This window comes from Rosa rugosa, chromosome 6, assembly GCF_958449725.1.
Source record: "Rosa rugosa chromosome 6, drRosRugo1.1, whole genome shotgun sequence".
Lineage (NCBI taxonomy): Eukaryota > Viridiplantae > Streptophyta > Magnoliopsida > Rosales > Rosaceae > Rosa > Rosa rugosa.
In genome coordinates, this window is record NC_084825.1 from 28,654,585 (window position 1) to 28,672,844 (window position 18,260).

Genomic DNA, 18,260 nt, shown 5'->3' on the forward strand with positions numbered 1-18,260 from the left:
GAAACAGAAATGTGTTGCAAAATCAACTATGGAGGCAGAATATATTTCTTGTAGCACATTGGTAAGTACTGCAGTATGGGCCAAACATTTCATAGATTATATGAATATAGGTATACCTAAAAAGGCTGTTGATGTGTTTTATGATAATAAGTCCGCCATCTACCTGATTAAAAGTGGAGCAAATAGTTCCAAAGGAAAACACATTGACGTAAAATATCATTATATACAAGATATAGTTGAAAGAGGTGAAGTAAAGGTCGACTACGTACCCTCTGAATAGATGGTGGCTGATCCTATGACCAAAGGGTTAACTCTGGAAAAATTCAGAGAGCATGTTTGTAAAATGGGTTTAAAGTCATCTAGATGTGATTAAGCATGCTGGTAAGCATCATTGTAGTGTTTTAGGGACGCCTAAAATGACAATTGATACGGCTCTATCTGATTAAAATTGGTCGAAAATAAGATAGAGGGCACTAACCAAGAAACGAAATTATAACAAATCTTCTTGTCTGTAAAATCCACTTTGAGGCAACATGAATGAATTTGTATAATATTCGGGTTAGTGCGGATTTTAAAGTCACCATTGATATTAGGTGTGGATGGTTAAAATTCCTATTATATGAGAATGGTGCCAACTTATTAAATGAGATAAGTTGTGGTCAGATGGAAAATGATTCAGAAGTGTGCACACGTGGTAAATGAAATCATTATCTGACGTTTGGAAAGTCCCGGGTAATCAAATATATGATACTCAGAATGGATATCCAAAGTAAATTAGGATGGATAGTTTAAGGTGATTGCGATGAAACAAGCAACACTTAGTAAAAACATCCAGAACCTAGAAGCCTTTAGAAACTTGAATCATCATGATCAAGTGGGAGATGTTAGAATATGATCATGTGATTAAGTGGCTTCACAATGAGTATGCTATGTGTGAGGAGATATACCATAACACCTGGTACATCAAGACACACTTGAACAAGGAAATTCACGTATCCTGAAAGGGTACATGAATACTGACAATTATGATGAAAGGGTATAACGATTGATCAGTTACCCCTCTTCACTCAAGAGATACAACGGCTGAGGTCTATAAATAGAACCTCAGCCCTTTGCATTGTTACTTCAATTCAGTCATTTGATTTCCCTTGTTGTGTCTAGATTAAAGACACCATACCATTGTGATCAACAGTCTGACGACGCAAATCACAACGATCCTTTCCTATATTTTCCTACAAGGTTGTGGTGGTGGTGGGTAGCTTGGTTGAGATGAAAATTGGGTAAACTTCGGCATGGTAAGAGTTGTGTAGGTAGAGCTACCGTGATGATGATAAGAAGGAGCGCTGTAATACCCGCTAGAGATCCCACCGGCATAACTTGCCAGAGTTACCAGAAGCAGGCCCAGTTACAGGCTCTAATACCAATTGTTACGATCTCACGGATCATACTTGTAAAACGACATCGTAAAAGAAGGAAACGAGAGAAAACTAAGGAAAATAAGGAAATGATCATGATCCAATTACAAGTGCCTATTGGCTATTTAAGCTGAGAAAACACTAGAAGTCTCTCGATAATGATCTCATGTAAAGCCCAATTAGGCCCATACAACAATTATAGTCCACTAGGTATAAGAGGATAAGCCCATAAGATATAAAAAGATCCTAACATATAGCGTGAACGAAGAATTTGGTAGGGTGACAATAGTCGTACCCTATTTTAATTAGATAGAATTCATTTAGTATAAAGATACCGGTTCGGCCTCTTCCTTGCCAATTTCATCAAATGTGATGTCTAATGAAAACTATATGTACATGATAATGACCACGTGAATTTATGTTGGTTGCGAAAATGAGACTGAAAGATATTAAACATTCTGTGTATGACGATCATGATCATGTATGCTATAGTTAGAAGAAGTTTACAAGGGAGCCTATATTTTAGGCGACGTGACTATGTCGATGCTCATAATGATGATCATGAAGCTCGATTTGTCTGGGAACTAAAATGAGGGGGTACTCACAAGGTTGGTTGATCTTGAATTTTAGCGAACTGTAGTTTGCAGCTTCGTTGGTTAATACTTAACCAAACATTTTGACATCATTTGATGGAAGTTTACCGAACGTGCTTATATTATTTGGTAGATTTTGCCAAACAAGTAGAATGGCTTTGTTGTTATATACTCGTTTGGTAAGCTTTTACCGTAATTCAGTGGACTATGTTGGTAGAGGTTTACTAAATATCTTATTAACTAAGGGGAATTTGATTCTACACCCAAATTCACACACCCCTTTTAGAATAAACCCATCCATAATAGTGTTTTAATATACACCCAAACCAATTAATTAGGTTTATTCAAAATAAAAAAACCTATTAAATAGGATAAATATTAAAACCCAATGTTGTTAAGAATTACTAAAGCTGCCACTATCAAATTCCATTCACCATTAATATTAAAATCCAGTCTTGCTGCTGATGAAATTACTCAACCCTTGATTCCAACAATTGAAAACTCTCCTCTAGGTTGGAGGTTATGTAATCTCCACATTCAAAAGTGTAGAGATTCAAAAGCCTAATCTCTACATTCAAAGACGGTATCAATATCTCCACAATCATGCGATTATGTTTTTGATTCCAAATTGTGATTGTGATATAAATGGATCGCACAATCAGAGGTTGGTGGGTTGCCTTTGTTCAACTGCATATCCCTTTAATCCGATTGGCACGGTTGATGAGCATTATGTTTGCTACCTATTCAATAGGTGTGTGTCTTCCTGACGAAGAGGTATTTGTTTTGTGATTTTTCAGGGTTTATGCTATTGAATAGGTATAATAGACTTTTACAAGTTCTTGATTGCATGTTTCTTTTTCCTCTTATTGTTTCTCAATAGATTTTACAAGTTCTTGATGGCTAAAGAATACTCCCACCTAGAGTTTAGGTGCGATCTTCTCCACAATCATGCTATTATGTTTTTGATTTCAAATTGTGATTGTGATATAAATGGATCGCACAATCAGAGGTTTGGGTTGCCTTTGTTCAACTGCATATCCCTTTAATCCAATTGGCACGGTTGATGAGCATTGTGTTTGCTACCTATTCAATAGGTGTGTGTCTTCCTGACGAAGAGGTATTTGTTTTGTGATTTTTCAGGGTTTATGCTATTGAATAGGTATAATATAGACTCTACAAGTTCTTGATTGCATGTTTCTTTTTCTTCTTATTGTTTCTCAATAGATTCTACAAGCTAGTTCTTGATGGCTAAAGAATACTCCCACATAGAGTTTAAGTGCTATCTAATAATAGGAATATCTCCACAAAAAAAATGTTTAATCACGTTGAGAAATCTACGAAATCTAATAGGAATATCTACAAAAACATATCTACTAAAAATTAGCAAATATATAGATCAAATCTGAAAGGAAGAGATATACAATAATTAAGGCAATTAATCTTTTTAAATAAGGAATATCTACACAAACATATCTCCTAAAATATGGCATCAGTTATATACTATAATTAAGGCGATTAATCACATTGAGATATCTAATAATAGAAATATCTACACAAACATATCTACTAAAAAATGGCAAATATATAGATCAAAACAGAAAGGAAGAGATATACAATAATTAAGGCAATTAATCGTTTTTAAATAAGGGAAAATAAATTGATTGTATTAAATTCTAATTTGTGTTTATAACTGATGCCATATTTAATTAAATTCCAAAAAAAAAAAAAACACATATATTTGAGGAATATTTTCCTTATTCAATCAGAAGGGTAAAATAGTCAAACTAAAAAAACGTGAAAAAACTTAATTATAGACTTAAAACCTATAAGGAAGGTTTAATTATGTGAATGGGTGTAGATTAAAAGAAAATATAGGAATGAGTTTTTCTTAATAGAAGATTCATTTTTTGGGTTTTTTTCTAATTTTCTCTATCAGTAGAGTCCTGCCATACACATGAGATGATGAATATTTTTTACAACAAAAACTTTACTTTTCAACAAATTATAAAAAATTAATAAATTTGGTGATAAAATAATGTAGGGTGAACAAAGAATTTGGCACAATGGCAATACTCGCACCCATAACATAATATGGGGGGTTTCGTACTAATCGGCCTACTTGCGAGTGCCATATTTACTATATACTAAGCGTCCTACACTGTTTCTAAGCACTGTTCATCACTGTTCACATCGAAATGACGGTTTTGCCCTCATTCTAAATTGTTTTACGGCTCTGCCATCGTTCTGCCAGACGCTACCGTCGGTTTCTTCTTTCTTCTACAGCAGTATAACCGTATAACCACGATTGCTCTCTCAATTTGGATCTCCGCCGTGAATCCGACTCTCAGCTCCCCCATATCAATATCGTCGACGAACAGGTAATTCGCGCCTTCAATTGCTCCAAAATCTTCCATCAATTTTCAGTTTTGACACATCTCCATCTGAACTTTTCAGAAAGTGATAGAGATAGATTGAGAGAGAGAGAGAGACGGAGGTTTTCTGTGTCTTTTGGGTCTTCTCACTCTTCTGCGAGAGAGGGAGAGAGAGGAAGTGAAGGCTAATTCCAGGGAGAGGAAGAACAGGAAACAGGAAGAGGAAGAAGAATTTGATACACCAAGTTCATGCTGGGAATATGTGAGAATTGAATTTCAGAATTTGCTTTTTTTTTTTTCTCTGTTTGATGAAAGCTCTGTGGGTTTTGAAGAAGAAAGAAGAACAAGAATATAGGAGCTTGAAATTCTTCACTGATTGGTAAGGTTGGTAATTCAATTCCATTTGTTTCCCATAATTGGAAGAGCTGAAGTTATCTGATTGGTAATATATGAAATTAACAGTTGAAGAAGGTAGATAACTCAGAGAAAAGGAAGAGGGGGACGGGAACAATCGGTTTTTTTTTTTTTTTTTCAGAATCACAGCTCTATCTGTTTGTGGCTATTTGTATTTTTTTTTTCGTCGAGTTTTTGGGGTTGCTGTGTTTGCATGGTTTTTGGGATCATTGATTTTCTGATCTAAATGTCTGTGTTCTAGGTGTTGGTGGCTGTGATCTTAATTTCAGAGCCAATTTGGACTCTAGAGCTTGGAATATCATCTGGGTTTTATCTGTTTTGAGTGTTTGAGTGTTTAATTTTGAGATGGGGTGTAATGATCTTCACAGTCTCTGCAAGCCAGATCACCGGGACAGTTAGCAATGAATTTCTTGACTTCTCTGTTGTGTGCAATGTTGGGAGCATATTTTCATTATTTGTTGACTGATTTTGTTCCTCCCATGTTTTTTTTTTTATATTATCATTCTGTTCAATCTTCTTTTTCTTTAGAACATACTCAACATACTAAACAAATACCCAAGCTAACAGATGATGCGCCCTGCTCTTGGGGTCTTCTTATGTTTCCTGTGATATCAATAATTCAGATGCTAAAGTGTTTAATCCCAGATACTTAAAGACCCAAAAAAGAATTGATGATACTTCTAATGTGTACAGAACATTTACATTACTTTGTAGTCAACTTTGGCCTTCACTTATTAACATCTAAATTTGTTTTGTTGATGCAGCTTTGGCATCATCTGTATTTGAAGTTTGATCATGTGTAGCTCATAATTGTTGTATCGAATCGTATATCCCAGTTTCAACTGTACCAATGATAGCACAGTGAAACAAATGTTCAATTGATAGGTCATGCATCGATCTTGGGGCAATCGATGTGGAAAATATTATGTGTTTCTTCCTACTACTAAAATATGCTTTTGGATACATGTTCAGGTGCATCAATACGTGATGGAAGAGAAATCCTTTTAAAGGTAATTTTGAAAGACATACCATGCTAAGAACTTAACTTTTATAATATTCAGTTATAATATTACCTTTGGTATTTTTTTTAATATTTTTTTTTATAATATTCAGTTATATGTATCAGTAACTTTAACTTTTCCATACCAGTTATACTCATACATTATAGTATTTAAGTTACTCATATATATACTTATTTGGATTAGATTAGGCTAAGGTTTGATTAGTAAAGCTGATTGTATGTTATGCTCTTGGTTTTGGTGCAGGAAGCTTGCTGATCAGTATACTGTCATTGCAGGTCAGCTGTATTTTTGTTACTGTTTTCAGTTTGTTATTGTGGAGCTCTAATGTTCTTAAATGAATACTATGTAAATGAAGTGGCTGTAGAACATTTGAATTTCGATTCATTGTCCCATTTATTTCTGTGGTTATCTATGGCATCACATATGTTGCACGGTCTGTTTGATTTTGCATTCCATCTTATGAGTTTTTTTTTTAATGTTCAATTTCTTCTGATTCATTCTACTTCCTGTTTTTTTTTTTTTTTTAATATCTAATTTTTTTTAATTCATTCTTCTTCCAGATTTGTAGGAGACTATTTTGAGCTACAAATTAAGTGCAATCACAACAGTGAAGTGGTCTGCTCATTATTTTCTTTTAGTAGTAATGAAAGTATGATATGTAAGTATAAATATTGACGTGATACAATGAAATTCAAGAGACTCAACTATAACGTACAAATTTGAGACAAAAGAAAACCCGCAGCATCGTGCGGGAGAATAATCTAGTTTATTACTAGGAAACATCATTTATCCTAGGCCTTGACTTAAGCAACGCTGATCAATTTATTAATAATCATATTTCTAATGGACATTGTGATCACGAAGCATCAGCTTGGTCTATCCACACTGGATAACACAAGACTCCTCCAATGCCTAATGCCTTCAACAATCTGTAGCTTCGCTTTCTTCCAAGATCTTCAACAATCAACTTTTTTGTTAGTAATGAATTTGTGCTACACGGATTCTTCATCCTGAGCTTCAGAAAAGCTTCTATTATAGACTTTTCATTCTTCTACCATATCCAACTTCCAATTATTTGCTTTGTTAACCTCAGTGGTGGTTTGAGAAGTTGAGGATAGCCGGACCCCACAAAAGCAAGCTTCCCCAAGATATTTTGACAGTGAAATAAACAAACTAGCAAAGTGAAGGACCACGGACAAAAATCATATTTTTAAATTGTTAGTGACCAAAATATCGAATGGTTATAGTTCACTAACTAATCGTGAAATTATGACTTTGCGTAAAAATGCGTTTGTATTATCAGCTTGACAGGGTGAAGAACACATATATGAGAAAAGCATTATAAATCTCCCTCCCTGCTTATTGAGTGTCTGCAACTCCGCAAGCTGGAGCTAGAATCAAATTAATTTTAACCAGCAAGCTTTACAGATAAATAAGGATGATCCAGCAAGCTTTACAGATAAATAAGGATGTCCCCCCTTGTATTCGGCAGTTTCATCAATCAAGGCTTGAAGGTAGCCGTACAAGCCCTTTATTTTCAAAAAAAAAAAAAAGGGTTATTATCACAAATGGTACCTGAACTATACCTCAATCTTATCGATAGTACCTGAACTTCAATTTTGATCACAACCAGTACCCGAACTTTTCGATTTCATTTTAAATGGTACCTAGAGCCACATTCGGTCACTATTCCGACTAAAAACGGCATGGGAGGCGATCATAGTGATGATTTTTGATGATTTCAAGGGTTGCGATCATATATAGTGATGATTTTTTGGTAATAGACTTGCCTTGAACTTGTTTTTTTGTTTTTTATTTTTTTAGATTTGGGCTTTTTGGCCAGAATAGTGACCGAAGGTGGCCTTAGGTACCATTTAAAATGAAATCGAAAAGTTCGGGTACTGGTTGTGATCAAAATTGAAGTTCAGGTACCATCAATAAAATAGAGGATAAGTTCATGTACCATTTGTGATAATAAGGATGATCCTGCGTCACCTAGTGCTGTGTGACTAGAATCCATCTTTTACCATGCTTTGAGGATAAATTCCTCACCTTACTGTTATGACTCAAATTTATAAACTCTTGTGTCTAATCCCGAAGGCTTAGTAAGAAGTATGGAAAGAGTCGGTAAAGATTAAGATAGCATGTATGGTGACACAAGATGTAGAGTGCCCGACGGAGGAGAGGGTAAGTAGAGATAGCATGCATGTGACACAAGACGTAGTGTAGTTCACTTCCCCTAAAGGGAGACTATGTCCACTTGGCATGCTCCATGAAATACGTACTGGTCAATCCTATGTGACATACTAAATATTCTATGAATATGCAATAGAAGCAAAGAAAATTTACTGATCAAGTAACAAAGTCTCAAACTGAAATTTCTCAATGTCAAGCCTACAGAGAATTTCATGATCAACCACCACCATTCAGTAAACACTTAAAGACATAAGTTTTTGCTTTATGCATCAGATAACCAAAAGTATACCAGGCAGCCAGGCATACATCATCCTAGATGAGTAACAAATCCTAGAATCTAAAGATCTACAACTGGAGGATCATGTAGTTGCTGAGCAGATGGTGTAATGTGAGGTTTTGTATCGTTAGGTGAATAACCAAGATGCAAAGATAAAGTCAAGAACTCCGAGCATAAAAGCTGGAATTGAGAACTGATTCTTCCATCTCTCCCTCCCATCGGCATCCTCCCCTGTTCAAAATGTCGAAGGAGCTCCACGAGCTCATCCAGATGCTGCACCGCTTTATCAACATCAACAGTGGGCTGGACAGGTTCAAGTTGTGATAACTTTGAAGGCTTCTCACCAAGATTTCGGACCTCTTCCTGTTCTCCCTTTCCTTCATGCTGTCGTTCTCCCACTTTTTCCTCTCTCAGTGCATGTCCAATGCTACCAATGTGAAGAGTTGCTTGTACAGATTGTGATGATTGCCAATGCTGCTCCTCAAGAATTTGGACTTCTTCATCTTCTCCACAAGTTTGTGGTCGCCATCCAGCTTTTTCCTCTCTAGATGCATGTTCAATGCTAACAACATGAAGGGCTGCTTGTACAGTTTGTGATGATTGCCAAGGCCGCTTCTCAAGAATTTGGACGTCTTCAACTTCTCCATGTGTTTCTTGCAGTACCCCTCCCTCTGTTTCCTTTCTCATTGTATGCTTCCTATCAACATAAGCAGTGGGCTGTACATGCTGTGCTGACTGTGAAGGCTGCCCCTTAAGAATTTGGACCTCTTCATCTACTCTACTTGCTTCTTGTGGTTGCCCTCCATCTTTTTCCTCTCTCCGTGTACTTCCAAATCTACCAACATCAATAGTGGGCTGTATAGGTTGTGATAATTGTGAAGCCTGCTCCTCAAGAATTTGAACCTCTTTCAATTCTGCCCTTCCTTCTAGTGGTCGTCCCCTAGCTGCTTTCTCTCTCGATTTGTTTGCAATGTTACCCTTACATATATTAACAGGGGGCTGTGAAGGCTTCTCTCCCCTGAAATTTTTAGTGCTACATAACCTGAAAAACAAAAATTCAATTACAAAAGTCCAATGAACCAAGTTGGGAATTAACCTTCTATTTTCAGATTCATGCATCTACAACAGACCAATACCACATCCTTGCATTGATCTCAACAATATGGGACTTCCGTTAGATGTGTAGCTCATGCTTTTGCTTCAACAGTTTAAAGCCAAATTTTTCCTCATTACAAATAGTTGGCCCGGTTTGGACCCCAAAAAATACACACGCAAAAAAGAAAAAAAATAAAAAAAAGATGAACTGACTAACAGACTAGCAAAAAGAAAATACTTTGCCAAGTGATAGGTTTTAGGAATTTCATTTATACAAATTTGTCACTTTTATAACATAAGATATTATTCCATGTATCCATTTTGTCAATCATATTCCAATTCTACTTGTTGCAAATCTATTTGACCAAGCGACATATATACTTGTACTAATTCACTAACCTCACATTCTGATCCAAAATCTCCACAGCCTCATGTACAGCATGAACAATCATTTTCTTCACCTGTTTCCAGAGGAGCAGGATTAAGCCCTACATAACAATATATATATATACTGAAAAGTGTACGGTTAACAGAAGTTTTTTTTTTTTTTTTCCATATCATATTATACTAGTACAGAAACAGAGTACACGAAAAAGGAAATATAACCTGAAGCTCAGATACCCTCTAAAGAAAAAGAAAATCTCAAATTACCAACACAAATTGATCCACTTAGAAAAATACAAAAAATTACAATAAACAATGAAGCTTCCTTAGGCACAGTGATTAAGCAATCAGAATGACCCAGAAGAAAATATAAAGTGACTCACAGCTCAAACTAGAACTGGAGATATATACAATCTGGTCTGATTAACTAATGATATCTGTCCATAAGAACCTCAACCCAAAACATGTGATTATAATCACATTTGTAGCCAAAGAGAAAAAGATACGCCTATGACATACCTCCAATTTGTCCTCTTTAGCTATATGCTTTCGTGGAAGTGTGCGGAACTCATCTGTCAGACGTAAGCACTCACCAACATTTTCAGGGGAGACAAATTCAACAGAAACTTTAATGCACGACTGGACAAAAGAAAAATTGTACTGTTAAGATTTAGGTACGAATGCATTAAAATGAATCAATCAATACAACCATTTTCATAATTTTACATTCACCATCAAGCATTTTCATGTTGAGATGATAGGTTGCCTGTTTAAAGAAGGAAATAATGAATAAAATCCCCTATGGAGAATCTACCAGTGAAAAATAGCACCCAGCAAATGTTTAAGATGCTAACAACTTTGCTCTTTTATTATTACAAGGTCGACAAAGTTGTCACACTCAAAACTGAAATACTCTTTTCCTTGCGCATGCCACTTTACCAATCAATTTCTTTTCTAAACCAGACATGGGCAGTTGGGCACTATACAATCCATCATCACTAAATTGTAGAAAACTTGCAATAAAATGGACACATTGATATACCAAAGATTGTTTCATAAGAAACAACCAATCAAGAATCCGACATCCAAAAAGATGAAACATATTTGCAGCTTGTAATGACAAAACTGAAGTTTCTAACTTGGTGAAGTATTTATTTTAGAGAAAATGATAGAACAGCTACAAATCTATGCAGAGATGAAATTTTCTTTCTCCAATACAAGTTACCTTCAAGTTTCTAACTTGGTGTGGACATCCTGCAGGAATAAAGACAGCATCTCCAAGTTTCTGGATAAATGTCCATGGTTCAATTCCTATCAGCCAGCATAACAACATGGTATAAGTAATTCAAAACTCAGTTCCAGATGCATTATAAATTTGACTATACTCTATAGTTCCTCTATATATAAATGAACCAACCATATTCTTCCTTCAGCTTCCTCTTGTGCTCTAATGTCAGATAAAAAGTCTGATCATGTATGGGATGAGTAACCTACAGAGAAGAAATATATAAAATGAAAACGAAATGTGTTCAAAGTTTCAAATATAAAAAAATATCAACTACTTTCCTTCTATAGACACTATCAAATAGGATAAAATCTTGCAACTGGAAAGTAAAAAGTTCATAGTCTGAAAAATGTTTTATTCTCTCCCAAATAACAAACTCAAACACATTTTCCAAGTTAGTCAATCGACCATAATCAACCTACTGCATTCAGAACCGAAGGTTATATAAGCAAGCATCTGAAATAGCCTATGATTGGTCCAACAAACTATAAGCTTATATGAAGATGGCTGAGTTTATACATCAACCATACTCTAAGCTGATCATACAACATTCTGGCATTAATCGACCTCAAATAGTTTATTTCTTTTCCCCAATATCTGTATAGAGAAAATGAAAAGACTTCAGTTAATCACTTCCTTAAAGGAGACGAACAAGTGTAACTTCAGATAACCAAAAGACTGTGGAAATATAAATAATTTCCTACAGATATGATTTATTTTTTAAAGGCATTCAATCCAGTGAAGGAAATTAATAAAATGAATCAGAGGTCCATTGTCTGTCAATGTGTCAACAGGGCGTGACATTATTATTAATCATGACAAGTCATCTTCAAGTAGGTTGTTTGAACTTTGACAGGAAGCACAGACAGTTAACAAGTCATGCTAAATGGGTAGGCTAGACTTAGGTAGATGCACCGCTGTACCTAAGCCAAAGACAAACATTCTAAACTAGACAAGTACTTCCTGAACTATATAACAAGGTGACCATGATAAATCCCCCATGTACCAGATTGTAAAGGAATGTTGAGTTATAGTTGTTGAGGAGTGTATGAAACCGTACTCTTCTATGACTAAACATGTATAATTGCGCAAATGCGGGCTGAATGCCGACTATCTCCCACTGTTACTCCTAGATGCAGTACGAAAAACCCCTAAAAATTAATAAGCAATCACCTGCTGCAATGGACAACAGTAGGTGTGCCTGAATTCCTTGTAGTGTTTCCATAGATATTCCTGCAGCTTAGGAACATCCTGTCGTCGAAAAATGTCCCATAAAGCACCTCCCTCTGCATTCTTTGCAGACATGGATTCCTTCGAAAAATTTCCACCATTCCAACTATCAGTTTGAACAGCCGCTTTAGTCTTTTCTTGAAAAGTTGCAACCCTGTTTTGATTCTTAACTTGAGTACAACATTGTTTACCCTTTGCAGTCCTGACACAAGACCCACTGCCAGACTCCTTATGATCAACATTGTCATCCACAGTCTCATAATTTTCAAACATTTCCCTTCGGTCTTGTTCAATGTGCTCTTTTTTCAACTCTTCTATAGTACAAAGTTGCTCAGCAGTAATCATCACTTCAGCAGTATGTGTCAAAACATTCACCTGTGCAGAAGAGGAGAAAAAAGAAGCTGGAACTAAGTTTTCTACAGTGATTCTGATAAAAAAAAAAAAGTAAACTAAATGAAGGAAATTCCAATTTAAGTGGTTAATATGTCTCAAAAAAAAAAAATTACTGACTAGAATATAATGCTATGCAGCTCTCTTAGTTAGCAGTATCTCAATCAGACAAGTGCCTGACAGATTTCTGATACAGACTGTGCAGTGAACAGGGAGACGCGAAGATATGGTAAAGTTTATCTATTAAAATATACCCCAGTAACCTTATGATACTGACAGATTTCTGATACAGACTGTGCAGTTAACCTTATGAGACGCGGAGATAGGGTAAAGTTAATGTCTCATGGTGTTGGAGTTTTGTAGAACTGTTCCGTCTATAACAAAAAGAAGACACAGAGTTGAAAAGATAGAAAGATGCATTTACCAATATGTAAAGCATATGAAGTACAAGTCAAGATATCAAAAATTGGTAGACCAAAATATAAAAGTTGGCATAGTACCAAGGGAAGCCAAGCCAATGCATCACTAAATCAAATCACTCTTCCCTTCAGTTTAAATTACTTATCAGCCCATCAGAGGAAAATGATCAGACACGAAACTGCACCTGACTGAGATGCCATTAAGCATCGCTTGTTTCTAAGTACAACATACATCAAACAAGAGATCATATGGGCAATAAACACAGCTATGTGCAGCCCCTCTGAACCCCCACCCAGCCAAATAAAAGAAAAGTCAGTAGATATGCAAAACAGAAAAACATACCACATCACATGAATCACAGTGAAGCTTAGTTACTGAATCTCCACGTCCAAGCTCCTGGGACACACCATAAGCAATATCCATTTTTGGCCCCATGTCTGGCTTTACACACTCCATAGGCAATTTTACAGCAAGGTTCAGGAGGCCACTGCGAGGATGGGTATATTCCTTAAATGGCAAGCAACAAATAAACTCAGCACAATGACGAGGAAGGCGCTTCTCCAAATAATCATCAAGGGACCGATCGTTGAGTTTCAGAATACGAGGCCACATTTTCCCATCAAACTGGCCCTCCAAATATCCAGTAAAAAATTGGTGGATACCGATATCTAGCTGCATTTCATTCAAGATTCAAAGCGCAAATCAAAGGCAAGCCATCAAGAACAAATTCAAATGCTAATTTCTGCATAATGAGTAATTAATGATCAGGACTCAGGATGACATAAAATGGGAACGGTATGAAGAATGATGCCTAAACAACCAGGTTGAGGAATCAAAATTTTATCAAACACCTGTCCAGTTTCAGGAATTTGAGACAAATGATCTCCCCTGTGACCCTGTGATGTCACAAATAGGGGAGTCTACAAAAAGTATCATAGAGGAGATCATTTTTTTCAAACTCCGAAAAACTGGGATCAATTCTGTAAGAACAAAGTTATATTTTTGAGGAAAAAATGGGATTATTTTCAGAGTTGGAGAGAAAATAGCATTAATTTTTTATTTTTTTAAATAAGGAAGAGTAGCTTTTTTTTGTTGATAAAAAAAATTGATACGATATAGTTGACAAGAGTCCACAGCAGAAGAAAACAACGGGAAAAAAAAACCATCAAAAGAAATTAAACTAAGAGACCAGCCTAACCAAGCTATAGTCTCCACACTACAGCTGCCATCTGATCTAAATAATAGAAGAAATAGTGGTCTTTGAATATCTTGCTTTAAAATATAATATTGAAATTCAAATGGGTACCCGATCAATTATTCAGCATCACACCAGCTATATTATTCATAACAAACACTGATCAATTCATTCAATTGAATAACTACAAAGTTTGAACAGTACTTTAAGTCGGAACAACTAACCTCGCACCAATCCAAGCAATCGATGGCCTTAAATTCCACATGTCTATCATGCCCGGTATTTCTCATCTGACGACAAGCACGCCACATGACAAATGGTTCCCAGCTCAAACCTGTTGCAGTTTCAAGCACATTCCCCACAATCACAGGCTCACCCCGGATCCAATGACAGCGAAAATGCTTAAAGTCTTCATGTTGGATATTTCTAGCCCTTGGACTGTACAAGTAGTTGTCCTCCGAATCCTCTCGAGAAGCTGCTTTCGTCAATTCATTGCTTCTTGAGTCAGCACCACCAGCAGAGTTGAACCATGAAAACTTCTGTGCAGAAGGTCCAGCTGCATACATCAGTTTTTCAGTTTCTGCAATTTCTTCTGCTTTTTCTACCAACTCCCTGATGTGGTTTTCAGATAATATGCATCTCAGTTCTAGAACACTACAACCACAGCCGTCCATGTCTTTTGAGGGGCAAAAAATACTTTGATCTTTGCTTACTTTCCACTTAGATGTTGACCTTACAGGACACTTGAGTTTAGTTTCAGAAGGCCCTTTGATTAAGTTGCCCTTTCCACCATGTAAATAGTCTAGACCTCGATTGATATACTCCCCAATCACTTCTTCTGCACTTTCTTGCAGGTTTCCATCTCGAATCTCCCGGCAGCAGATAAGACAAAGGTCATATGAACATATAGGACAGCTTCTGTGGAAATCAATAATAGATGTATTGCAGTTGTCGCTGAAAAAGAAAACAAAAAGGGTTGATAGTCAATGCTCAAGAAGTACAGGGAACAAATTTACAAAACAATAAATTTCTGATAAAGGCTCTACCAGTATACACGATCATCAGGAGAGCTGTCCGACCTTTGGATCTTTAGCTCCGAAAGAGATTTCCCTGTCCCATTCGGACATCACAAAGGAAAATTAATCTAACACAAGAAGTTGCATGGATATTGTGTGCTAGGTCTTAGATGAAGAAGATGATAAACTCATGCTAGTCAGTTTGATGAATTTTTTTGATACACAAATTTTTTTTAAAGAAAAAACAGAGGGACTGAGCAGTCCATCAGACACATGAAACAACATATATCCCTTCCACCAAAACTGAGTACACAGAGTACAATGCTCCTCCAATCAAGAATAATTAGGCTAAAAGGAATGTCCTTAAAATGATAGATCAAAGATCCCAAAAAGAACCAAGCAATTGCTCCTACTCCCTTTTTAACAGTTCAAAATTTTAGAACACTGGTGAACCGATAAACAAACTAAATCTTTCACCTCATTTTTGAGCTTGTGAGCCATTGATATGACCAAACTTACCCTGGACCCAACTAGTTTTCCCCAAACTGAGTGCTTAAAAGGGTCAACCCTCTACATCTAATTAGTTCTAACAACTTCATGTCAAAGATAGAATATACCTTGTCTTCTAGCCTCCATCACCATCTCTATAACTTGTTCATCATTAAGTCTTTTCAAGAATGGAAGCAATGCTTCAAGCAAATACTTAGAGTGCTCCAGTTCTTCATTTTTGCTAACGTGCAATGCAAGCTTGCTATTCAAATTCTATAGTAAAAACCATAAACTAGATCAAACGTCACTCAAACAGAGAGCAAAATCCAGGAGATGATAGCGCAGATAAGGACAAGCTCACATGATTAGTTTCATCTAAACGCAAGCACGCTTTGCAATTGCAATTTCCAAGGCATACAGGACAAGTGTCAGCAATAGCCTCCTCTGACATCTGCGGATACCTACACAACACAAAAATTCACAGTAAGTAGACAACCATCCAAAGAAAAAGCTCATATAATTGGACGTTTACAAATACACTGAAAAAGCAACCTCTTGTAATGCATTAAATCCTAACAAGACTCAGGCACCATCCATCAACAGTTGATTTCACAACCTTTTAAACAAACATTGAGCAATTTACCGAATAAAAGAAATGGCTTTCACACAGCCCATCATCTTTACTGAGAGCTAGAAGAACAGAATGAATTAGCGCGTGGCCTAGAAACCTATATATTTACACAAACTTGTTCAACTATTAATTCCACAGACATATATTTTGTATTGTACCAAGATAACCTCTATTCAACAAAAATGGCTAGTCCAACAAAACTAACTCAAACAAATGTGCAACATACTACACAAGTCACTAATCCGTAAAAAATCGAAGAACTGATAAAATAAATCCTTACCAATTCTGAATGCAAGATACACAAAATCGCTTCCGCTTACAACTTGTGCAGTTGACAACTCTGGCCCTGTCATTCCTCTGACACTGATGGCACATTGAAGACTTCCAATTGACCCACTGTTAAACCCAAAATCAGAAATTACTCCAATTAGTAAACCCAACAGTGAAAACAAGCATATAACAGAGAATTAGAAAGTACAAAAATCTAATACCAAAAAAAAAAAAAAAGGTACAAAAATCATACATTTGAGCCCTGAGTACATTTCTTCTTAGAACATGACCCTCCAGCTTCACCTTCTCTCTTCCTCTTCCTCAAGCTCGGAGAATCCCAACTCCCTTCACCTCCCTCCCGTTTGGTCCTATAATTTTGATTTCCCAAAATGCCCTCACCCCCAATCTCTGCGGTTTTCCTCGACCGCTTTCTACCTCTCCCCATCACAATTCGTAAGTAATCGGATTTGGGTTTTGGTGAGAAACGTTTGGATGCAAAGAAAGGTGAAGTCTTTAGGTGTTTGGTTTACAGTCGGCTACCGTCGCCACCTCTGCATGGCGGTGAGGGGTTGTTCGGTTCCCAGCTCCTCCGGTGCAGATAAACCCTACAGTAGTGGCGACTCTAGAAAGTTCTGGACTCCAATTCCTTCCATTTCCTTGGATTTTGCTTGTATTCTACTCCAAGTTTCTCATCCCTTTCTCTTGGTGAGAGAGAGAATTAGAGCTTTGGAGATTCTTTAACATTCTGAAGAGAAATACAACTAAATAAAAAGTAATGAATGTTTATTTATACACTCTTTATTTGAATTTTTTTATGTCAATATAATTTTGCTGCAGTCTGCGATTAGAGTTGTGAATTGTTTTTACCTGCATTAATCGAAGACGGGTCATCTACGGTCTATTAATGCATCCACCTTAAGTAGATTTGTTTGATTTAGAAGGAGACTGACTGTTCTTCAACCAAAAAAAAGAGGCTGACTGTATGCATTAGTAGACTAGTTTGAGACTACTCTACTTCTATATCAAACTAATCTACCTCTATACCGAATTCTCGTCATCTAGGGTTCAACACTCCACCGCCACCGCTTAGTCCGAGAGTAATAAGGTTTGTATTGGTTTCTAGTTAGATTGTTTCTATTTCGCTCCAACCAAAAAGATAAAAATTCATAAATGTTAGAGAATGATTAAAAGCGGCCCTAGTTTTAACTCCAACTTCTTCTATTCACTATTCATAGTAGATAATTCTATTGTTATATATATCTTATGAATTTGATTTTCTACTATTCGATCTTGGTTCTCAATTGCACAAAAAAGTCATTGATTGGAATACAGTCTATTCATCTATTGTGCTCTTCTAGCTTTATTTAATTTTTTTTTTTAGGGAAAATGTTATACGAGAAATAGTTCAAACTTAAATCCCGAATTATTAAATATACTACAAGGTCTCGAGTGTCATGGATTTATATGGCAACCCTGCTCCCATCTCTCGACCGACGACTGCTCCGTACTATTCTTAGACAACGGAAGTATTTCCTTCAAGTTACCGTTATCTTTTCATGGGTTTTT

At 36.3% G+C, this 18,260-nt stretch overlaps 1 protein-coding gene and 1 long non-coding RNA gene across 3 annotated transcripts; one reads left to right on the forward strand and one right to left on the reverse strand.

The window, feature by feature from the left end:
* Positions 1-4,163: 4,163 nt before the first annotated feature.
* Positions 4,164-6,623, forward strand: LOC133717959 (uncharacterized). Its single transcript, XR_009850045.1, has 4 exons — positions 4,164-4,386; positions 4,463-5,804; positions 6,060-6,091; positions 6,377-6,623. It is a non-coding gene; the product is annotated as an uncharacterized LOC133717959 (long non-coding RNA).
* Positions 6,624-8,142: 1,519 nt separating this feature from the next.
* On the reverse strand, positions 8,143-17,457 carry LOC133714379 (lysine-specific demethylase JMJ29-like). 2 transcript variants are annotated; one of them, XM_062140480.1, is made up of 13 exons: positions 16,948-17,457; positions 16,705-16,820; positions 16,155-16,254; positions 15,922-16,066; positions 15,335-15,398; positions 14,513-15,242; positions 13,436-13,765; positions 12,227-12,658; positions 11,186-11,258; positions 10,994-11,079; positions 10,288-10,407; positions 9,784-9,872; positions 8,143-9,331 (listed from the first exon to the last, which is right to left on the reverse strand). In XM_062140480.1, exons 1-13 carry the CDS (start codon positions 17,137-17,139, stop codon positions 8,350-8,352), a joined length of 3,459 nt encoding a protein of 1,152 aa, XP_061996464.1. In that variant the 5' UTR covers positions 17,140-17,457; the 3' UTR covers positions 8,143-8,349. The 2 variants fall into 2 exon arrangements, with proteins under 2 accessions (XP_061996464.1, XP_061996465.1); XM_062140481.1 differs by having other exon boundaries at positions 9,784-9,845; positions 16,948-17,455.
* Positions 17,458-18,260: the final 803 nt, after the last annotated feature.

Coding starts and splice junctions, on each gene's coding strand:
- LOC133714379 (XM_062140480.1), bottom strand. CDS start 17,139: ATGGGGAGAGGTAGAAAGCGGTCGAGGAAAACCGCAGAGATTGGGGGT. Junction 16,255..16,704: donor GTATCTTGCATTCAGAATTG/GTAAGGATTTAT, acceptor TGTGTTGTGTAG/GTATCCGCAGATGTCAGAGG. Junction 11,259..12,226: donor ACTGTTGTCCATTGCAGCAG/GTGATTGCTTAT, acceptor TCTTCTCTGTAG/GTTACTCATCCCATACATGA.